The sequence below is a fragment of the Tupaia chinensis genome, unplaced genomic scaffold (genome assembly GCF_000334495.1).
Source record: "Tupaia chinensis unplaced genomic scaffold, TupChi_1.0 Scaffold145685_1, whole genome shotgun sequence".
Classification (NCBI taxonomy): Eukaryota; Metazoa; Chordata; class Mammalia; order Scandentia; family Tupaiidae; genus Tupaia; species Tupaia belangeri.
In genome coordinates this window covers 3466640-3487917 of record NW_006205542.1, presented here as the reverse complement: position 1 = coordinate 3487917, position 21278 = coordinate 3466640, and the positions used below count along the sequence as shown (strand labels likewise).

The following is a 21278-nucleotide window of genomic DNA, read 5'->3' as shown; positions in this document are numbered from 1 at the left end:
GAGTGTAAGCCACTGGGCCCAAGACTCGGACCACAGTCAGCTACACGGGAGTTCAGCAACATAGCCATTGTGCTAACTGCTGGTCCCGGAGCCTGAGTTCTTAACCCAGGGCTTTTCCACCTCCCTTCCTAGAAGAGGATTCCCATGTTGAGAGAAAAGCTTATCAGGTTAATTCTAAGATCTCCCAGTGTCAGTATCACAAACAGAGCGTCCAAGAGAGCTTTAGTAAGACGGCATAAACTCCTTACCTTAATTAGGATGTTTAAAGAGGTTTTGTAAGGCTTGAAATCTGAGAAGAGTGTAACAACACGGAACTTCACTTCTTGCTTTGGCTTGTACAGAGCCTTGTCTGTTTGTATGAAGACAGACATCCTCTTGGTCTCGAATGATAAGCGCGTACTATTAGAGAATAAAATCTCATCCTGGGCACGGCCTGTCACATGTAACTCATACATTTCATCTGCACTGTTCATGGGGAGCTGGGGAGAAATGAGACATTTCAAAGACTCATTATTTCACCTCGAAAATGTTTTAATCACAAGTTAGAACAGTTAAGTACACAGTATACAGTATTATCCAAAGTAATTGCAATGTTGAAAAAGTTGTCCCTCCTAGGTAAAGAAATTGAACAATTTGTTTCCCCTCTTTTAATAGCCTGTAGTTTGTTCTCCAATTTCATCGTGGTGTTCATGGAATGGAGGATTTGCAGCTGCAGCACAGTCGCCACCACTTCCTGCTCCAAACACAAATTCATCCCGTGGGTCAGAACACCTGCATTCTTCAACACCCTCTTCCATGCTCACCTATTTGAGATGGCTGACAGATGAAAAGCACATTTGCACAGAGTTGTCTTGCTACCCTCTCAAGCTCTTTCCTGAAGTGCATCATCATCCTGCATCTTGCTCATTGTGGGTCATGGTTTTCGTAAGGACAATGCTGCTGCAGTTTTTACTAGGAACAGTAATAGCAATCCGACCTTCTGGCCATACCAGACCAGAAACTATACTAAGCAGTTGATTCATATTATTTTACTAACCACAATCCTTCAGGTGGGTGCTCTTACTAAAACTATTTTACGAACAAGGAAAGTGAGATTTAGAGGAGTTAAGAAAGTGACTCTAGGTCACTCGCTGAAATTCAAACCCAACATGAGGTACAGTACTCTAAGAAGAACCTTGATGTGTGGGACTAGCCGATTACGTCACTAGACTCCCACATGGCCGACCGATTTGAATGCTGGACCTAGTGCCTTGAAAATCACACCCATGCATGTGTGCAATGCCCAAGATGCCAGGAGAAGAATGGAGGAGAAAGGAGCACGCTCTCGCCTGGAGGGTAATTTCTCTCTCTCTCTCTCTCTCTCTCTCTCTCTCTCTCTCTCTCTCTCTCTAGCACCCTAAGGCAAAAACCTCTCTATAAAAATTTTTTTTAAAAAACCTTGCTGTGGGGGAACCAGCAGTTAGCGTAATGGCTATGTCGCTGGACTCCCACGTAGTCGACCGCGGTTCGCATCCCGGACCCGGTGGCTTAAAACTCACGCCGGGCGCGTGGGCGTGCGTGCCCAAGATCCCGAGAGGAGAATGGAGGAGAAGGGATTGCGGCATGACCATCCCCCCTGGGGGGTGATTTCTCGCTTTCTGTCTCTATGTCTCTCTCTGTCTGTCTGGCGAGCGCACGCGCCCTACAGTGAAAATCTCTCAAAAAAAAAAAAAAAAAAAAAAAAAAAAACCTTGCTGTGGTGAGTTTAAAACAAGTCCAATGAATACGGAAGACTTAATCCTAAGTGAAGCAAGCCAGAATATGAAAGATAGATTTTATATGTACCCAATGTCTGTGCTCTACAACAGAAACTGGAAAACTGGAAGGGTAATAGTAGGGAATATACCTGTGAATAGAGATAATAGGCAGTGCACCTGTGAATGCAGAGCTAGTGGGTGATAGGGAGTAGATAATAGGTGGAGGGGGAGGAGCAGGGAAAATACATTTAATTGACACAAAAATGAAAAGTGATTTGCTGATGATAATGTATAGGATAATGTCTGTGTCTTGACTGATAGGCACTGTATTTGTGAGGAAGGAAAGAATTCAAACCCAACATGTAGTACAGTACTCTAATAAAGACCCTGATGTGTGGGAATAGCTGATGATGTAGTGGTTACGTCGCTAGACTCCCACATGTTTCGTACACTGTAAAGATGCATGGTGATTAAAAGTAAAAAATAAATAAAATAAATAAGTAAGTGATTTGTTAAATGTCCAAATATTCTCTAACCTTAGGGCTGGCTCCGTGGCACAGCAGCAATGTGCTGCTCAGGAGAAGGTAGATCCCGCATTGTGACCAGCAGTTCAAATCCCTGGCCTGGTCAGCCTGAAACATGCTGAGCACGTGCACCAGAGCCTTAAGTCCAAGGGCTGGATGACTAGAGGAAGGGGTCATGGTGAGAGTGGGGCCTGTGAAGGGTGCTTTTCTCTCTCTCTCTCATTCTCAGATGTGTACACATACTCCATCATAAATAAAGGGGGAAAATTTAAAGAAAAAGGTAGAGCATAATTCTCCAGAATTAGTGGCTCACTTCTGAGACTATGTCATAAAAAGAACAGCTTCTGCCTAGTTCTCTTTCTGTCTTGGAAGCCAGCTGTGATGTGAGGAGGACCCTAGAGACTTTGTAGAGAGGTCCACATGGAGGCTTCCCAGCTAGGGTCTCCCACTAACCACCAACAACAACTTTCCAGCCAAGGGAACCAAGCATGTCAGGGAGGCTCTCCCAGTCCTAGTGAAGCCTTCAGATGACAGACCCTAACTGACACCTGGACTGCCACCCAATGGAACCCCTAACCAGCAGGCCCAACTACATTTCTCCTGAATTCTATACTCTTAGAAACTGAGAGTAATTAAAAGTTTATTGTTGTTTTAAGATAAAGTTTTGGGGTTAGTCAGCAACAGATAACTAGCACACTTGTCTTTCAATTGATTTTCACACTAAAACTCAGGCATTGGAATGATATTCTGACTCTTATTTTTTTTTTCCCAGAGATTTTTGTTATAGGGCACATGCACTCAACAGAGAGACAGAGACACAGAAAGTGAGAAATCAGCCCCAGAGGGGATGGCTACATTGCAATCCCTTCTCCTCCATTCTCCTCTCAGAATTTTGGGCACGCATGCACATGTGCCTGGTGTGTTTCAAGCCGCCAGGTCCAGGACTCTAACTATGGTTGACTACATAAAACGACATAACCATTATGCCATCTGCTGGTCCCCATTCTCACTCATTTTTGCAAATAAGTTTTATTCATGGATAGCTCAGAGGGAACTGAAGGAAAACAAGGATCATGACGAACCAGACCCCATTTATGGGGGTTCATGTGGGTAGAGGGTGCTTTCTCTCTCTCTCTCTCTCTCTCTCTCTCTCTCTCTCTTTCTCTCTCTCTCTTTCTTTCTCTCTTTCTGATGCATGCACATATGTCCTCTGGCATTAAAAAAATACATGTGTGTGGGACCAGCAAATGGCATAATTGTTACATTGCTGGACTCCCATGTAGTCAAGAATGCATTGCAGCGTGGCCATCCCGCCTGGGGGTGATTTCTCACTTTCTGTCTCCCTGTCTCTCTGGCAAGCACATGTGTTCTATAGCAAAACCTCTCAAAAATAAATAAATAAATAAGTAAATACATGTATCAACCAGCCTTTGAGCTAGACGTGTTCATCCTCAATTATACTAAGTCTATTTTGTGTATAAAAGGGGTTTTCAAAAAGGTCGTGGGAAATGCATATTATAAAAATCACTATGCATGGATTTTTTAAGTTTTTGCAGTAAAATAAACCTATACTTTAATTCCATTTCTCACAAACCTTCTGAAGGTCCCTTGTACATAAATGTAAACTCTAGGTAGATGATAGATATCTAAAAAAAGGCATGCTCCAAAAAACTCTTTTTCAGTCCCGCTGCTGTGGAACAACCCTTGTAAGGCTGGAAGCCATATGGCCAACTGTGAGTTTCCAACCCTAGGTCCACATGAAAACATTCCAGGTGCACATGTGGGTACCCATGATCTCAGGAACTGCAGGGCTGGGTGAAGGGCATCACAGCATGATGACAGCTTGCCAAGGCTGCTTCTCTCTCTCATGCATTCACTCTCTAACACTAAAAAAAGAGAGAGGGGGAAAGAGAGAGAGAAACAAAAAGATTCTTGGTGGACAGTAAATAAGGAGTACTTAATGCTTTTTTAAAAAAGATTTTTGCCAGGAGGTATGTGCACTCACTGGAGAGAGACAGTGAGAGGAAAAATGAGAAATCACACCTCTCCTCCCCACCCCCCAGGAAGGATGGCCACCATAATCCCTCCTCCTCCTAAGATTTGGCCATGCACAAACATGTATCTGGCATGATTTTCAATTCCCCAGGTCCAGGACTCAAACCATGTTCGGCCATGTGGGAATCCAGCACCTTAAACACTCACTACCCTCTGGTCCCAGGGTTAATTCTAATCTGATCTGTTTAAAGCCATTCACTTTCTCTGAAAAATTCATTGCTTTAGGTTTTTTTTTACAACACAATTGTATTTATCCTCTTTACTTCATAAATAACACTAGTTACTAAAGATGGAGACAAATTTTTTTAAATAAAATTGAGAAATTTAAAATAATAATTTATATTAAAACTAGGTCAGTAGTTAAACTTTAAACTTATTTCTAATTAAATACCATTCTCTCATTTTAAGTTGAATTTGCTTACAAAGAAAACAAAAGAAATTTTTCTACTGTACTTTTACCAAAACAAGAGCTTTTTATTAAGCATAAATTGTGTTCTTATTTATTTTTATTTAGTGCTACTTCAATGTATCAAAGTAGAAACAATGAGTAAGTTAGATATTTTAAAACACATTTTTATATTTATCTATCTATTTATTTATTTTAAATTGCTATAGGGCACATGTGCTCACCATAGAGAAAGAGAGTGAATGAGGGAGAAAGTGAGAAAGCAAGCCACCAGGTCTGGAATTCAAACCACAGTTGGCAATGTGGGGGTCCAACATCCCAACCACCATACCACCTGCTGTTCCAATACATTTGTTTTAATGCCATCTTAAAATATTCATATTTTAGAATAAAATATTCATATTTTAAAATAAAACATTCATATTTTAGAGAATTTTCACAAATTATTTATAAACATCATAATTGTGAGTGCACTTTAAAAGTTGATTCTACTTTAATTGAAAACTCATAAAAATGAAGAACATTCTCTTTTTCCCAAGCACTAGCTAATCTGCCCATTTTAAGACTAAGTCTTTTAAAGATTCTTGCTAAAAAGGGATATACCCCTAATATAGTCTCTAGTAAAGCTTTCAATAAATAGTTGTTACATCTGCGTACAATAGAAATGGTATATTAAAGACAAATATAGGATGTTATGGGACCAGCAGGTGGCATAACAGTTATGTTGCTGGACTCACATAGTCAACTGTGGTTTGAGTCCCAGACCTGGTGGCTTAAACCTCATGCCAGACGTGTGTGCGTGCGTGCATGCCCAAGATCCAGAGAGGAGAATGGAGGAGAAGGGCTTGTGGAGTGACCGTTCCCCGTGAAGGGGTGATTTCTCGCTTTCTGTCTCTCTGTCTCTCTCTGTCTGGTGAGTGCATGCGCCCTCTAGCAAAAATCTCTCTCTCAAAAAAAAGGACAAATATAGGATGTTGGAGTAAGTATGAGGTGACTTCAAAAGTTCATGGAAAAATGGGATTAAAGAATGGCTTTATTTGGGTCCAAAAAAATTGAAATCCATGCATAGCTTTTTCAAAATACACATTTTTCATGAAAATTTTGAAGACCTCCTAGTATTTCATATGCTTAAAAGAATTATGTAGCCAAATTTCTAGCTTATGACAGCTCAGACAAGTACAATGCATACTGGTGTTATTGGAAGACATTTGCACCTCTGCCTGACCTTCTCTTTTCAGACTTTCTACACCTCCAGTGTGCAAAACCAGACTCTATGGAGGAAACCAGTTACTGTGCTTTAAACTGTGACTTCCAAACTGAAACTCCACACTCCCTTCACTGTAAGGAGATTATACAACACAGGATTCATGTTCATCTTGGCGCTGGGATACCATTTTATTACAGTGCTTATTACATAAGCACTGGGCCACCATCTAATGTTTTAGGTTATATTAATATAATTTAATGTTCTACTGTCACAAAGATTGTGGGTCCTTTCTCCACTTTTACCTGCTTATGCCTGTTTTACTCTACTTTCTACTGTTAGCAACTATATAGAGCTGAGTAATAGTATAAACAATCTATAAGAAACATAATAGATACAACATATTAAGTAGTTTTTATAAAGTATTGTTGGAGAATACAATATTCTCTAGGAATCCTTCCCCCCCCCCAAAATGAATGTGATTTCCAAATGTGCTTTAACAAGTGACCTTCAAGGAGTAGTAAGTGACCCTGGCCCATGAGGAAATGCTAAGCACGTCATCTATCTGGGTCAATGTCGTCTGTCAGGCATGTAGCCTCAAAAAAAGGGTATCAAATTGCCCCTCTTGTTGGATGCTTGAGGTCTTCTCTGTTGTACATTTCACATGGAAAGCTCCAAAACAAAGCAGGATAATAAAAATACAAACTTCCAAACCAAAGCCATGGAGAACATTTAATAATCAGGGTTTATGAGCTTCTCAACAAGATAATTATCCCCTTTCCATTTCTATAGTAGATTTTACAACATTTTCACATCTCATTTCACTCCAGGGTATCCCTATGATATAGAGATGGCATTTTATCCCCCTTTCTGGGACCAGGATTAGGATATAGTGAGTGAGGCCCTTGTCTCAGGGGCAAAATATAAGAGGGGGTACCAAAAAACTCGGTAATCAAGAAAATAGTGTTTTAATAAGATGTTTTTGAATATCAAAAAAAAAAAGATTTACATGATGAATGAAAAAAAAATCTGTTAAATAAATACAGGATCAGTATTAGTATGACTTTTCCTTTAGCCTCAGGCTCCGATATGCCAGCATAGCACTGGCATTTTCAAGGCAAGAAATGGAGGAATGGAGCGTTCATCTACCTTCTCAAGACCATAGGGCTCATTAAGGCAGAAGCAGGACCAAACCAGCCCGAGTTCTTGCTGAAGAGACTAGGCCAGTTTGAGGAAACTCTGTGCTAGGACTAGAAGAGTCTATAACTCTCTCTGAAGTACTATTATTCTTAAATAATCTGAAGGCTCAACTAAACTCAAGTCAAACAAACAAGAAATGTAAGTCAATATATAAAATGTTCATTTTTATTTAGCCCGCTGATGCAATCTAGCTCTCAAACTTTTTTAAATGGCTACTTACCGACGGAAGAACAAGTGTCTTGAAAGAACCTAAAAGGAAAATTGGGAAGAAAATAGTCTCATAATTCGAATATAACAATATGAAACTTACAAAACTCCCCTAACACTCTTTTTGATGTACACAGAATTGTAAACTTATATGCTCAAACCAGAAGAATTTTATTAATGCCCAGAACACCAGAGAAATTACTACATATCCTTGTGTCAAAGAATTAAGGTTCAGGATTAAAAGTGTATCAGTGATGAACCCAAAAGACAGTAAGTTCTTCTCTTTGCCCTTGTCATTTTTATCATTGCCACTGCTGCCTTTTTTGCTGTTTTAAGGTTTTACATGTCTGAGGGACACTTTACTCTGTGTACAGAGAGAATCTGAGGTTTATTCCTTATGTTCTCATACCCTCGTGATAAGAAAGAAAAGGAAGGCATTAGTCATGTTGGGGGTGGGCTGGGATTCATAACTGACTCAGGGTATTAGGCTAAAGCAGACGTTTTTCATATAAAATTTCTAAATGTAGGAATGCTAATTTAATTCATGCCAATTTCTCAGATTCTGTTATTTATCTCAAGAAAAAAATGAGTTCAAGTTAAAAATAGGAGTACTTATCCAAAGTTCCCATCAGAGGTGATGACAGGCCCCCCGTTCCTTTATTCATTTCAGCACTATTTATGAGGAGCACTACAAAGAACAAGACAGACATGGTCCCTCTTCTCTGGAAGCCAGATGTGTCCCCATGTGAGAGCAGAGAAGCACCAGAGCAATGCACAGTACAGAGCAGGAGTTAAGCATTAGACTCTGGGACCAGACCATGTGCATCATTTCTATCATGAGTTTGCCACATACTAGCCCTGTCCTTGAACAAGCCACCTGCTTCTCCAACTGAACTCTTTTTATCCATAAAATAAGAGTGATACTAACACCAATCTCACCAGCTGCTTGTGAGGAGTACACTGATACCCGTAAAGTATATAGAACAGCAGCTGCCACGCAGGAAACACTTGATCTAGGTTAGCCATTACAGTGTCAGAAAGTCTAAAGAGCTGCCCACTGGGGATGTCAGCATGCTTCTAAAGCAATGGTCTTTGAATCTTTATGATGGAGCACTCCAGTAATAAGCATCTGGTACACATTGTCAATGTCAAATTAGATTTATAGTTATATATGTGTCCTCTCAACCAAGATAGTAAATATTAAAAAATAATGTTTCCTGAGACCAGCAGATGGAGTAATGGTTTCATCACTGGACTCCCATATAGTCAACCATTTCGAGTCTCAGACCTGGCGGCTTAAGTCTCACGCCGGGCGTGTGTGCATGCATGCGTGCCCAAGATCCCAAGAGGAGGAGAAAGGACTATAGCATGGCCATCTCCCTTGGGGGGGTGATTTCTTGCTTTCTGCCTCTGTCTCTCTCTGTCTCTCCCGTGAACACATATGACCTACAGCAAAAATCTCTCTAAAAATGAAGAAATTAATATTTACTGTATCTAAATATTAGAACTGTGCTCAATAAAATAATAGAAATAAATGTTAGTACATTTTCTACCGTCATCCTTATAAATGGTCTTATACACGCCCAGATGTGTGCACACCTACTTGAAAGAACACTACCCCAACATGGGACTAGCAGTTAGCATCATGGCTATGTCGTTGGACTCCCAGGTAGTCGACCGCAGTTCACGTCCCGGACCCAGTGGCTTAAAACTCACGCCGGGCACGTGTGCATGCGTGCCCAAGATCCCTAGAGGAGAGTGGAGAAGGGATTGCGGCGTGGCCATCCACCCTGGGGGGTGATTTCTCGCTTTCTGTCTCTCTGTCTCTCTCTGTCTGTCTGGCGAGAGCACGTGCCCTATAGTGAAAACCTCTGGGAAAAAAAAAAAAAAGAACACTACCCCAACAGGCCTCAATGAAATATAAACATGCTTTCAGGAACAGATAAGCAACTCATCATCATCATTAGTATAGATCAAGTTAGAATAGATCCAAATTATCCAATTTTATTACCATAGAAAGCAAAAATCAAGGTTCATTTTTTAATTATTTATTTTATTTCATTATTTTTAAATTTGCTATAGGGCATGTATGCTCACTATAGAAAGACACACAGAGAGAATAAGAAAGGGAAAGTGAGAAAGTCCCACCAGGTCTGGGACTTAAACTATGGTCAATCATGTGGGAGTCCAGAGCCTTAACCACCATGCCACCTGCTGGCCCAAGACAAGGATTCTTAATAGGACATTGGATCAAAAGTGTTTTTAAAAGGGGGAAAAGAAAGAAAAATTGAACAAATATATGAGAGGTCATTAAAATTTCATGGACGAGCCAGACAGTAGTGTGATAGTTAAGGCTGCTGAATCCCACATGGCCAACCAGGTAATCTGAATCTCAGACTCAACAGCCTAAAGTAAAGGCCTGGCACATGTACATGAATGCCCAGAATCCCAAAAGGAAAAATGGAAGAAAGGGGATTGCAGCATGACCATCTCCCATGGGGGGTGCTTTCTCACTTTCACTCTCTCTCTTTATCCCTGTCTCTCTGGCAAATACATGTACCCTCTGTCAAAATTTGTTTTAAAAGTTCACATAAAATGTGCATTATGAAAAAAACTATACACAGATCTCGAAAATTTTTTGCATCAAAATAAATGCAAACTATTATATATATATATAGACACACATACATATACATATGTATTATATATATGTATTATATATGAGTGATCTTATCCTTTGTCTTAATTTTAAAATAAATGTTATTTGTTTTTGAAAAAATAAATAAGTTCACGCATTATTCCATTTTTCCAGTAACCTTCTGAAGTCCCTTGTGATTCAACATGGAAGGGCTGTAATAGAGCTAGAACAAGGAGCACATTGGAGAAATCTAGGGAGGGCACCTAGAGGAAACAATGCCAGTGTCTAATGTTAAAGAACAAAGAGACATTAGCCCAATGAGGAAGTAGAGGAAGCTTCTTTCAGAGGAGCAGCAAATGCAAAGTAGTAGAGGTCAACATGAATCCAGTAATTGGTGAGCCAAGATGGGGCAAAACTGACATTTTTCCCAGTGTTTCTATGAGTTTGAATTTTTCACACTCCACATATGGGTAAGATTAAAGAGTATAGGTTTCTCCTACTCCTGACTTATTTCACCATCATGATGTCCTCCAGGTTCATCCATGTCATCATAAAAGACAGGATTTTCTTCCTTTTTTAAGGTTAAATAGTATTCCATTGTGTATACATACTGCATTTTCTTTATCCATTCACATCTTAGGTATTGTGAAAAATGCTGCAATACACATAAGAATACAGATATCTCTTCAACATAACCTTTAGATAGATACCAATTGTGCTTTGTGAATATCTCAACTTGCAGGAAAAACTTCTGCTCATTAAACTTGTCTTTAATTGGATAGATTTATAGTTTATACTGAATTAACATGGAATTGGATAACCCTACACTATTTCAGTAACCAAAATTGGTGAGGCCTCCAAAAGAACCATACATGTCAATTTACTTGACAGTTTTTGTCTTATAAAAACATTATTTGAGAGACCAGCAGATAGAGTAACGGTTATGTCACTGGACTCTCAAGTAGTCAACCGCAGTTTGAATCCTGGACCCAGCAGTTCAAAACACACACCAGACACATGTGTGTGTGTGCCCAAAATTCCAAGAGGAGAATGGAGGAGAAGGGATTACAGCATGGCATGCTGCTTTGCAAGTAAAAGACAGGCCCCTGTGAGATATTTGAGTTAAAATCCCTAACTATTTCAATATGTGAAGAATGGAATTGAGAATATTGTCCATTTAGCAGAATTTGCTCTGAACTTAACAGGTACCCCACCACATGTCGAGAAAAAATATTTTCTCAAATTAAAAACTTTATAGTCATTATGTCACAGAATATTTTTCAATTTACTACTTTAAATGTTTAAATTAGGTGACACATTTATTTTATTATACTAATAGCTAATTAAAAACAGTTAAATATTTCTAGTAAAATATAAATACATATTATGGCCAGACAACTTGAACAGTAAATAAATACTGTGTTATAACCTGCTAAGTAAAACAAAGATCTTGGAGTTCTTACTGCTATATAATTTTTAAAATGACTAAATGAGGGAGAAGACAAGTTCTTCCTTACCCAAAAACTCCAACTAATAAAGGAGTCATAGAAATAGAAAATTTCATGACTATCTTAGTAATAATTAATCCAGGCAAGAATCTAATGCATACAAGCTGGGTGAAAAATCATGAGAAATATAAAACATTGTTTTAATCTACTAAATTTTAGGGTGCCTTGTTTCATAGCAATAGAACTGGAACACTTGAAACAAACAAGATTGACCAGCTAACCTCTGAAATTGTGAAATCCTCTATACTCACTTCCAGTCACTATGGTTATTGGGCTTCTGAAGCAAGTGCAAAATACAGCCCATATTTCTAAGACTTAGGACCAAAAAAAAAAAATGTAGGGAACAGAAGTTGGCGTAACGGCTATGTCACTGGACTCCCATGTAGTCGACCGCAGTTCAAGTCCCAGACCTGTTGGCTTAAACTCATCCCGTGCATGTGTGTGTGCATGCCCAAGATCCCAAGAGGAGAATGGAGAAGGGATTGCAGTGTGGCCATGTCCCCAGCGGGTGATTTCTCACTTTCTGTCTCTCTTTCTGATGAGTGCACATGCCCTATAGCAAAAACCTCTCCAAAAAAAAACAAAAACAAAAAAAAGAATTAATTAAATTGTAAAATATCTCTTTAATAATTTTATAGTGATTACACACATGTTGAACTGATAATATGTATAAATTATTGGGCTGAATAAAATATAGTATTAAAATCAATTTCACCTATTTCTTTTTACTTTTTAATATAGCATCTCCTAGAAAATTTTCAGTTACTTAAGTAGTCAAATTATGCTCCTCTTGAACAGCACTGACCTAGAACAGAGGTCCCCATGCCCGGGCCATTGACTGGTACTCATCTTTGGCTTATTGATCCCCTTCTTCCTCCCTCCCCCAGCAGCAGAGGGGTACGGTGGGGAGTTAGGCAGTGGGCACGTTAACAAGGCTTCATCGTGTTTGCAGCTGCTCCCCATCGCTCGCACTGCCACCTGGGCCCTGCATCCTGTTGGACCAGCTGCAGTATTAGGTTCTCACAGGAGTCAAACCCTATTGTTGTGTGATTGTTTCATTGTATACTACAGCATGGCAGTGGTAGAAATGAGGTGAATGTGGTATTCTTGGATCATCCTGGGACCAACCAATACCCCCTCAAGCCATAGAGGGAGTGTCTTTCAGAAGGTTAGTCCCTGGTGCCAGGAAGCTTGTAGACCATTTAATTTTCCTTGGAAACTGTAAAATGACCAATATACCTGATGACATAAAATAATAATAATAGATATTATTTATATAGAGAGTATTCTAAAAGCATTCCATGTATTAACAACAATCCAATTAAGTACAATATTATCCCTATTTTACAAATGAGAACCCTGGGTCACAGTGATGTGAAGTGACTTGCCTGGGGTCACACAGACAAGGAGTCGTGGAGCCAATGTTCTGACCCAGCAACCTTGCTCTTGGGTCCAAGCTCTAAACCACTGATCTACACTGACCCTCAGGCTAAGAAGCAGCTGCACTCTTGTTCTTTCATTGCACATACCTTTAATTATTGTAAAAGTTCCCAGCTTAATAACCTGTTTATGCATGTTGCTATCACCACTTCCTCAGTAACAGAGGTTCAAAATCTCAGTCACCTTGAATGCCTTTCTCTCTTCAATATGACATTAATCAGTCACCAGAACCTATGTATTCTGAGGTGACTCTAGTTGGCACATTCACCAAAGGAGGCTGGTTTGAAGGCAGTGGGCTGCAACCCTTCCAGCAGCTTATGGGAATCACTCCTTTGCCCCGAAATGGGATCTGGGCAGCACAGTGCAATATCCACCACTGTGTCCCACAGTGAAACAAAACAGAAAAAAATTAAACTGCAGGGAGTTGAACCTCCACCAAAGCAGTACCCTCTATTACCAAGGGTTAATTGTTTTTCTTTACTTCCAGATAAATCATCAAGGGTTGGCTAATTGCTGGCTCATTGACTGGAGGAAATGAGGTGCTTCCTTTCTATCCTGGTCTACCCCCCCCCCCACCTCTCACTGACTCCGGAGAATTCACAAAGACTAAGGGGAGGGAAAGACTGGCCATTTATTTTTATCCAAGTGACACCAAGCCAGGAAAATGTAAAAAACATCTGGGAGCCTATAATCCAAATAAATCTCATAGGTTGATTAATTATGAGCCTTTTGGCAATGCAAAACAAGCTAACCAGATCTGAAGTACAAAAAATGTCATTTCAGAGTATAACCTTTTTTTTTTTTTTTTTAATGTAGCTAGTAGTCAACGCAAACCTTTGAGGAATTTTCTCATTAGAGAGAAGTTGGAAGAGGGGGTCAACTGCATGCCTGGGCCCCACTGCTCAGACTCATGACCACATCTGTTCACAGTCCCAGAAAAGATACAGAGCCAGAAATAAGCTCCACCCAAAAGCTGAAGTGGAGGAACAGAGGCATCCCACCTACCTCTGACCAGGGATGGCAGGTGGTGTGGTGGTTAAAAGGGAGCTACTCGGAGGATGTGTACAGAGATCCAATTTAAGACCTACTCACTGGTCTCATGTGTCCTTACTAAAAGGTCAGTTTTGAGTACTTGACATTTTTTTTTCAATTTGTTGTCTTCCCTATAAATTTACAAATACGGCTTGGAATTTCCTAGGCACTTATTAAGCCCTAGCATAGGACTTATTTAGAAGTTCTAACATTCTAGCAATAATTTACACTACCAAAACATAAAATGGGAGGCAGAAAGGAGGGTAGTATAGATGAGGAATAATAATCTCTTTCTCTGCTGTTGCTAGGTTGAGAATTAAATAGATGGTATTTGCAAATTGTTGTGAATATTTTTTTCCCTCCACTCAGACATGGGAAATAGTCCCCACCTCTTAAAACATGGCACACTCTTAAATTACTAACTAAAGATAGTTTGTTATGTAAAGTTCTTTTTACCATTACTGCAGATAACTTAACAAAACTCCAATCATTTTCGTGAATAACCAAAGAAAGTCATCTCAAAACCCTTTCAGATGCTTCCTCCTTCCAGAGCCGCCTAAGCAATTCAAAAGAAACCTTGTTTTAAGGCTTCAAGCTTGGCACAGCCTGAGAACTGGCCATTTGATTTACAAATAGAGTCAAAGCTATTTTTAAATTGTGTAATAAGCATACACAAAAACTAACCTTTCCTTAACTTTTTAAACACACTCTGTAATACCATATACTGCCTCTTCTAACATCTGTCCTCACCAAAAAGTTCTGGAGAACTGTCGAAGGGAAGGAGTAGTGTATAATTGGAAATCCAACTAGGTCTAGAAATACTCTATGAAAAAAATGGAGCTACCACTCTAGATATATCTGACCTAGTGTTGGCTGTTTAATTATTTTGGGCAGCCCTTGGTTATTCAGTCAAATGTAGCACTGAACGAGTTTATTACCACTTTTTTAACTGAAATTTTTTACTTCTTTACTAATTTACTAAATATTCTCTCTTATTGAGCATCTTCTTTGATATGCAGATCAACAAAGTGAGAGATGGGGTTTTTTATGACAAACTCAAGAAAGACAAAACTTTTGAAGACAATACATTTGGTTCATAGTTTAATGCCATTTTAAGGCTTAACACCCATTCAGTGAACTCAATCTATACAGAAAACAAGTATTTAAAGCAAAATAAAACAAAGCAAATCAAAAAATCTCCTTCAGTCCCTTACATCTTTAATTTTCTTTCTCCTCAGTCTCCCTTACTTACAAATATTTCAATATGTGAGTTTCATAAATAATGCTTTGTTCCATTTAGGCTACTGAGTGAAAAGCAGGTCAAACAAAACCCCACCAAAAATAAAATAAAATAAAGTGGTACAGTCTAAACTAAATGTTAGGTTAAATAAAAATGAAAACCTAGGAAGCAAGCAAAGTTCCTGGGTGCTGAAAGTACAGAGCACTTGTTATGGCAGGGCTGGCAAGCTACAGTCTGGTTCTTCCACAGGTCATGAACTAAGGTTTTACACTTCTAAATAACAGGAGGAAATCTAAAGAAGAACAATACTTCATGAAAAGTGAAAACTACATGAACTCCGAATTTCGGCGTCCTCGTCAATGAAGTCCTGTTAGTACATGACCATACTCGTTTGTTTACTCACTGTCTGTGGGTGTTTCAAAATACAAAAGGCAGAGTTGAGTAGTTGTAATAAAGACCATAAGGTTGGCAAAACCCACATTTACTGTCTGGCCTTTTACAAAAATAGTTTTTCACCTCTGAAGTACAGTTCTCTTTCTAGGGAGACTTCCTCCTTCATCAAGGGAGAAGGAATAAGATTGCTGGTCCACTCGAACCAAAATCAGTCATCAACAATGACACCCACCCAGACGTGCCACAGGCTTGTGCTGCAAAGAGAGGCATCAGTATTAACATCTGATATCAGAAAATGTGAGGTAGAGCATAGCTAACATTCCCTGAGTGTTTGCCATATACAGGCACTGTGATAAGCATTTCAAAGCAGGCTTAGAAAATGAAAGAAATGTGAAGTTCATGTGTGTGAGGGGTGTGGGGGAGAGGGACTAAGACAGGTCCTCACCATGTCTTAATCCTCCTGCCTCAGCCTTCCAAGTAGCCGGGGCTACAGCATGCATCTCCACACCCAGCTCTCTAGAGTAGGCCAGGAATCAACCTCCCACCTCCATGTGGCTCAGCCTGCCCAACAGCAGCATCCTGCCACTGTAGATGGGCCAGGTGACATTTATTTTTTAATTTGCTATAGAGCACATGCACTTGCCAGAGAGAAACAAAGAAAGAGTGAAAAAGAGAGAAAGAGAAAGTGAGAAAGTAGCCCCTCAGAGAGGGATGTCCTTGCCGCAATCCCTTCTTTTCCATTCCCCTCTCAGGATTTTGGGCACATGCACCCAGCGTGTTTCTCAAGCCTTCAGGTCCAGGACTCACACCACACTGTCAGCCATGTGGGATCCAGCTGCCTTAACCACCACACCTCCAGCTGGTATTCAAAATACTATCATTGAATATGTAATCAATATAAAAAATTATGAGTTTTGTTTCAGTTTTTAGTACTATGTATTCAAAGTCCAGTGAATTTTATATTCACGACCCATCTCAATTTGTACGAGCTACATTTCAAGTGCTTAAGGCCACATGTCTAGTGGCTACCATAGTGGATGGTGTAGTTCTAAAATATTTCATTTCATCTTCACAGCAATCCTATTATGTAAGTACTATTATCAGATGATGCCAGGGTTCAATTAGGTAATCTAGGTTCAATTTCAATGTGCTTCCATATTATCTCATTTAATCCTCACAGCAAAGCTATTATGTAGGAACTATTATTAGATGATGTGGGGTTCAATTAGGTAATGCTAGGGTTCAATTTCAATGTAGCTCAGAGCACTATGCCTCCCAAACAGGGTAAAACAGACACAGCTATTTCTTCCAAAACAACAGTCCAAACACAATCTCATTCCCTCCATCCCTCTTCCACAGTTCACTGCACTCTCATGTTTGTATGTGGATACACACACTCATTCATCTTTTCTCTTATCTGTGTTCTTATCACCACGAGTCCCGAAGTAGCTATGCAGGCCACCATCCCTCTTCAGCCCATGAAAATCATTCATAGTATTCATACCATACTCCCCCACCCATGTGCACGGCAGACACAACTAATCCACCCAGCCCTCTAATCCAGCAAACCCACACTTTACTCCGAAACTGTCAACACAGCACTCCAAGCAACTTCTACCATCAACTCGAGCTGGCACATGAAATGGAGAGAACTTTGCTTTCCTGGAAAGCAATGGGCAAGAACTTTTCGTAGTCACCAAATACTTAGGTCACCCAGCAGAGTGCCATATACAATTTGGTGTCTAATAAATATTTGAAATGCTCAAAATAATAAATGCCTTGTCTTAATTATATTCTTAAACAGACCTAACACATAATTCAGTGAAATTTAAGTGTGTAATCCTAAGTCATGTCTGGGAATTACATTTTCATGAACATAAATTACTAACATTGCCCTGCCGAAAGGAAGCTACGAGGTGCTCTTAAAAACCTTCGTTCCCATTTGTTTTTAAGCTCTCACCACTTCAGGTTTTGGACTTTAATTGAAAACTGAATAATTTCTTCAGAACTAAAGACACGAAGACCTATCCACTATGTATCTACTCTATTCCCCTCCCTCCCACTAAACCTTCTTTGGCCAGTTTCACCCTGAGTCCTGCCAGTGAAGAAAGTCATCTCAGAATTCTCCTGAGGAAAGTGGAGAACAGCAGAGGTAGAGGAAGACCAAAATGCACTGTAACAGTCCTGCTCAAGTTTTGTCACTGCACCTTTCACCTTTTCTTAGCCCAGAACAAGACATCCATCCACTTCTTTTTTTGAAAGAGAGATTTTTTACTATAGGATGTGTACACTCACCAGACAAAGAGACAGGAAGCAATAAATTAGCCCCCCAGAGGGGATGACCACTCTACAATCTCTTCTTCATTCTCCTCTCAGGATTTTGGGCACACATGCATACGCACCCAGGTGAGTTTCTAGCCACTGGGCCCAGGACTCAAACCATGGTTGGCCATGTGGAAGTCAAGCGATGTAACCACTACACTCTCTGCTGGTCCCTCCATCTACTTCTTACACTGAGAACATGGCAGCAGTAAAATTACTACCCATACTCTTCTCTCTTCTCTCTGGGTCACCTCCCCCCACACCAATTCAAGTACCAGCCCTTGTATTCCAAATTACCACCATTCAGCAGTGACCCAGTTTAGGGCACCACTAAGAATTATCTCCAATCCAGTGTTTTCCTTTCTGCTTTGCCACCACTTTCAGGACTTATCCTGCCTAAAAAGATGTGGCCAGTTATACAATTTGAAAGGAGGGAAACTGGAGATATTCTGCTCAGACTTCACCCTCCAGATCCCAAGATCTAGACAGGATCAGAATCATCCTCAATTCCCATGGAACTTGCAGCACAAAGGGAGAAAAATAGAACTGCAGAGAGACTTCAGATCACCTCCTCCTGCATGCATCTGAACACTCAAATTTAACTCCAAGAAATCAGGAAAAACGTATAATCCATCAGATGGCCAGACACCACTTCAGGCACATGAAATATGAGAAGCCAAGAAAATATCTCTCCCCCAAGGAAAAAAGAATAACTCATCATCCACACACAGTACAATGGAACTCATGGAAATGTCAGATAAAGAATTTAGAATATTCATAGGGACAAAGCTAACAGAGATGCAAAGGAAGAAAGACAACAAACTCCAGAAGATGCAGAAATGAGACAATGAACTCCAGGAGGTGAGGAAATTCTTGCACAATTTGAAAGAGAAAATACACACCATAAAAAAGAATCAAATGAAACTGTTAGGAATGAAGGCTGTAATACAGGAAATCAAAACATCCCTTGAAAGTATTAAAAGCAGATTAGATCATGTGGAAGATCAGATCTCAGATGTAGAAAACAGAACCTCTGACCTAGAAAAATTCACCAAAAAGAAACCCCCCCAAGAAAAGTGACTAAGATACAAGAAATACTAAATACCATTAAGTGCTCAAACATCCAGATAATTGGTATCCCAGAAGGTGGAGAAAATAATGAGGGCATCGATAATGTATTCCATAAAATTCTGAAAGAAAACTTCCCAAACCTAGAGAGGCATTCAAATACCCAGCTCCAGAAAATGCAAAGGACCCCAAATGAAAATAATGCAATAAGATCTTCTCCAAGGCACATCATCGCTAGATTGACCAAAACAGCAGACAAAGACAAGATACTAAAATTGGCAAGAGAGAAACGTCAAGTTACTTACAAAGGTTATCCTATCAGGTTAACATCGGACCTTTCACTGGAAACAATGCAAGCAAAGAAAGAATGGGAAAATATATTCAAAGTGTTAAGTGAATGTATATAGTTAACTAGGGCAAAGTTTTCCTAAAAATTTACTTAAATTTTATTCTTTATCTCAATTTCATACCTTAAAATAGGGGATTGTTGGAAAAGTCATGATGCATTTTTGCATAGAAAAACAACCCAATAGTATTTTCCTTATTCAGTCTCTTCTATTTCTTTCTTTCATCAAATGAAAACACATTTTTAACATAAAAAAAAAGCCTCTAGACAAGATCCTACCACTTCTGACCCACGAATTATCTACCTCTTCCCCTGGAATTAATCGGTTCTACCCTCAACTATCCCCTCTCATCCACCTCTCTTTTCAACCACAGAAATTTTGGGAAAGATGGGAACACTTTCTGATTACGTCTTTTCTTTTTTCAGTATGTTTTCTTATTTCTTCTGCCAGAGACAGAGATACAGGCATCCCCAACAGGGTTCTTCATGCCATGACCCATGTCCAGTCTCAGCTGATTCAGATCACAGGCATGCATGTGCATTCAGTGTGCTCCAGGAGTTCCCAGGATGCAAACCCAGGACCTTTCCCATGTGGGAATTGCACATCCTGCACCCCACTCTGCATCACCAGCCCACTGATTACATTTTCTCATCATCCATTTATTCCTTAAAACTTGCTTTTGCTCCCAACATGCAACTTAAAATCATTCACTTGAGGGTCACCGGGGTTCTTTCCTCCATCTTCATCTTCTCTGACCTTCAAGGATATTTGGTAACACTGAAATCTTATTTCTTGGAAATTTTTCTTTCCCTGGCTGCTGAGGCATGTCGCTGTCTTCAATCTACCCACCTCTGACTGCTCCTGTCTCTCCTTTCACTGAATTATTTCCTCCTCCCAAACTTCTGTCATCAAACTTGTTCTTTCTATGAGCTCTCTCTTGTGTATTTCATGTGTTTCTAGAACTACAAATATCGTCTGCCTCTATGAAAACAATGCCTTACACTCTCTATAAACTCAGCCACAATTTCAAAACTATATACTAGACATCTCCACCTGGCTGTGTCCCCAAACTCACATCCAAAGCAGAATGAAACATCTTTTCAGAAAACACATACACAAACCCCTGTTTCCTTCACATGACTGACTGCCACTCCCAGACATCAGCTCTTTCCTCCGGCACACCCTTCTCTTCTCTACTATGTGAAACAACCGTTCCCCCAAATGCCAAATGTGTCATCAGAGGTGGGACATTTGTGAATGGACATCTGTACAGCTCTGGAAATAAAAGGTAACAGTACCAGGCACAGGATCACTCCCAAGAAGCACTATTTACAAACCACATTGAATTCCTTATGTAAACAAGAAATAAAAACTCTTCCAGCCTCTTGTACTTTTAATATTATATGTTACCCTTCTGAAACCTCTGAATCTCCTCCAGTGTCTCCTTTCCTCTTCTTTACCACCCCCATTCATTCATGTTTCACATACAGCAAATAATCAATAAACTAAATTAGCAGGGGGGAAATATCATCAGGGAAACACTAGCTCCAGCAGAATAAAACCCTCTCAAAGGAATATAAAGGATTGACAGTAACCCAGCCCAAATTCTTACGGGATCTGATTTCTGTTTCCACCACAGCCCTTCAGTGAGTCACTAGGACAGTGACTCATTCAGAATTAGAAGAGGAGCAGCACATGTTTAATTTGGAGTTTAAAGAATCAGTGTGTTCACTTTTAACTTCACCCAATCACTGATTCACAGTCAAACCCCAAGATATGTTTCTCCACATCTGAAAACTAACAACCAATGCTTAGGTTTGGGGACTGCTTGAAAGGCCGAAGTGTAGGAGGAGCCTTGACTTGGCTGCCATGAATCATCACAGACTTGCAAGGGCATGCCACTTGCTCTCTGGCTTTCCAGTACTTGGCTGAGCACAATTTGTAAGATACTAACGGAC

General features: G+C 39.9%; 1 protein-coding gene across 1 annotated transcript in view; it reads right to left on the bottom strand.

Annotated features, from left to right (window-relative positions):
• Positions 1-21278, bottom strand: part of CD109 (CD109 molecule) — a 152288-nt gene that overhangs the window by 121020 nt on the left and 9990 nt on the right. Inside the window, exons 3-4 of the mRNA XM_027768228.1 lie at positions 7346-7374; positions 249-479 (exon numbers count right to left, since the gene is read on the bottom strand). Of these exons, the coding sequence (XP_027624029.1) occupies positions 249-479; positions 7346-7374 (260 nt within the window). The remainder of the gene's footprint in view (positions 1-248; positions 480-7345; positions 7375-21278) is intronic.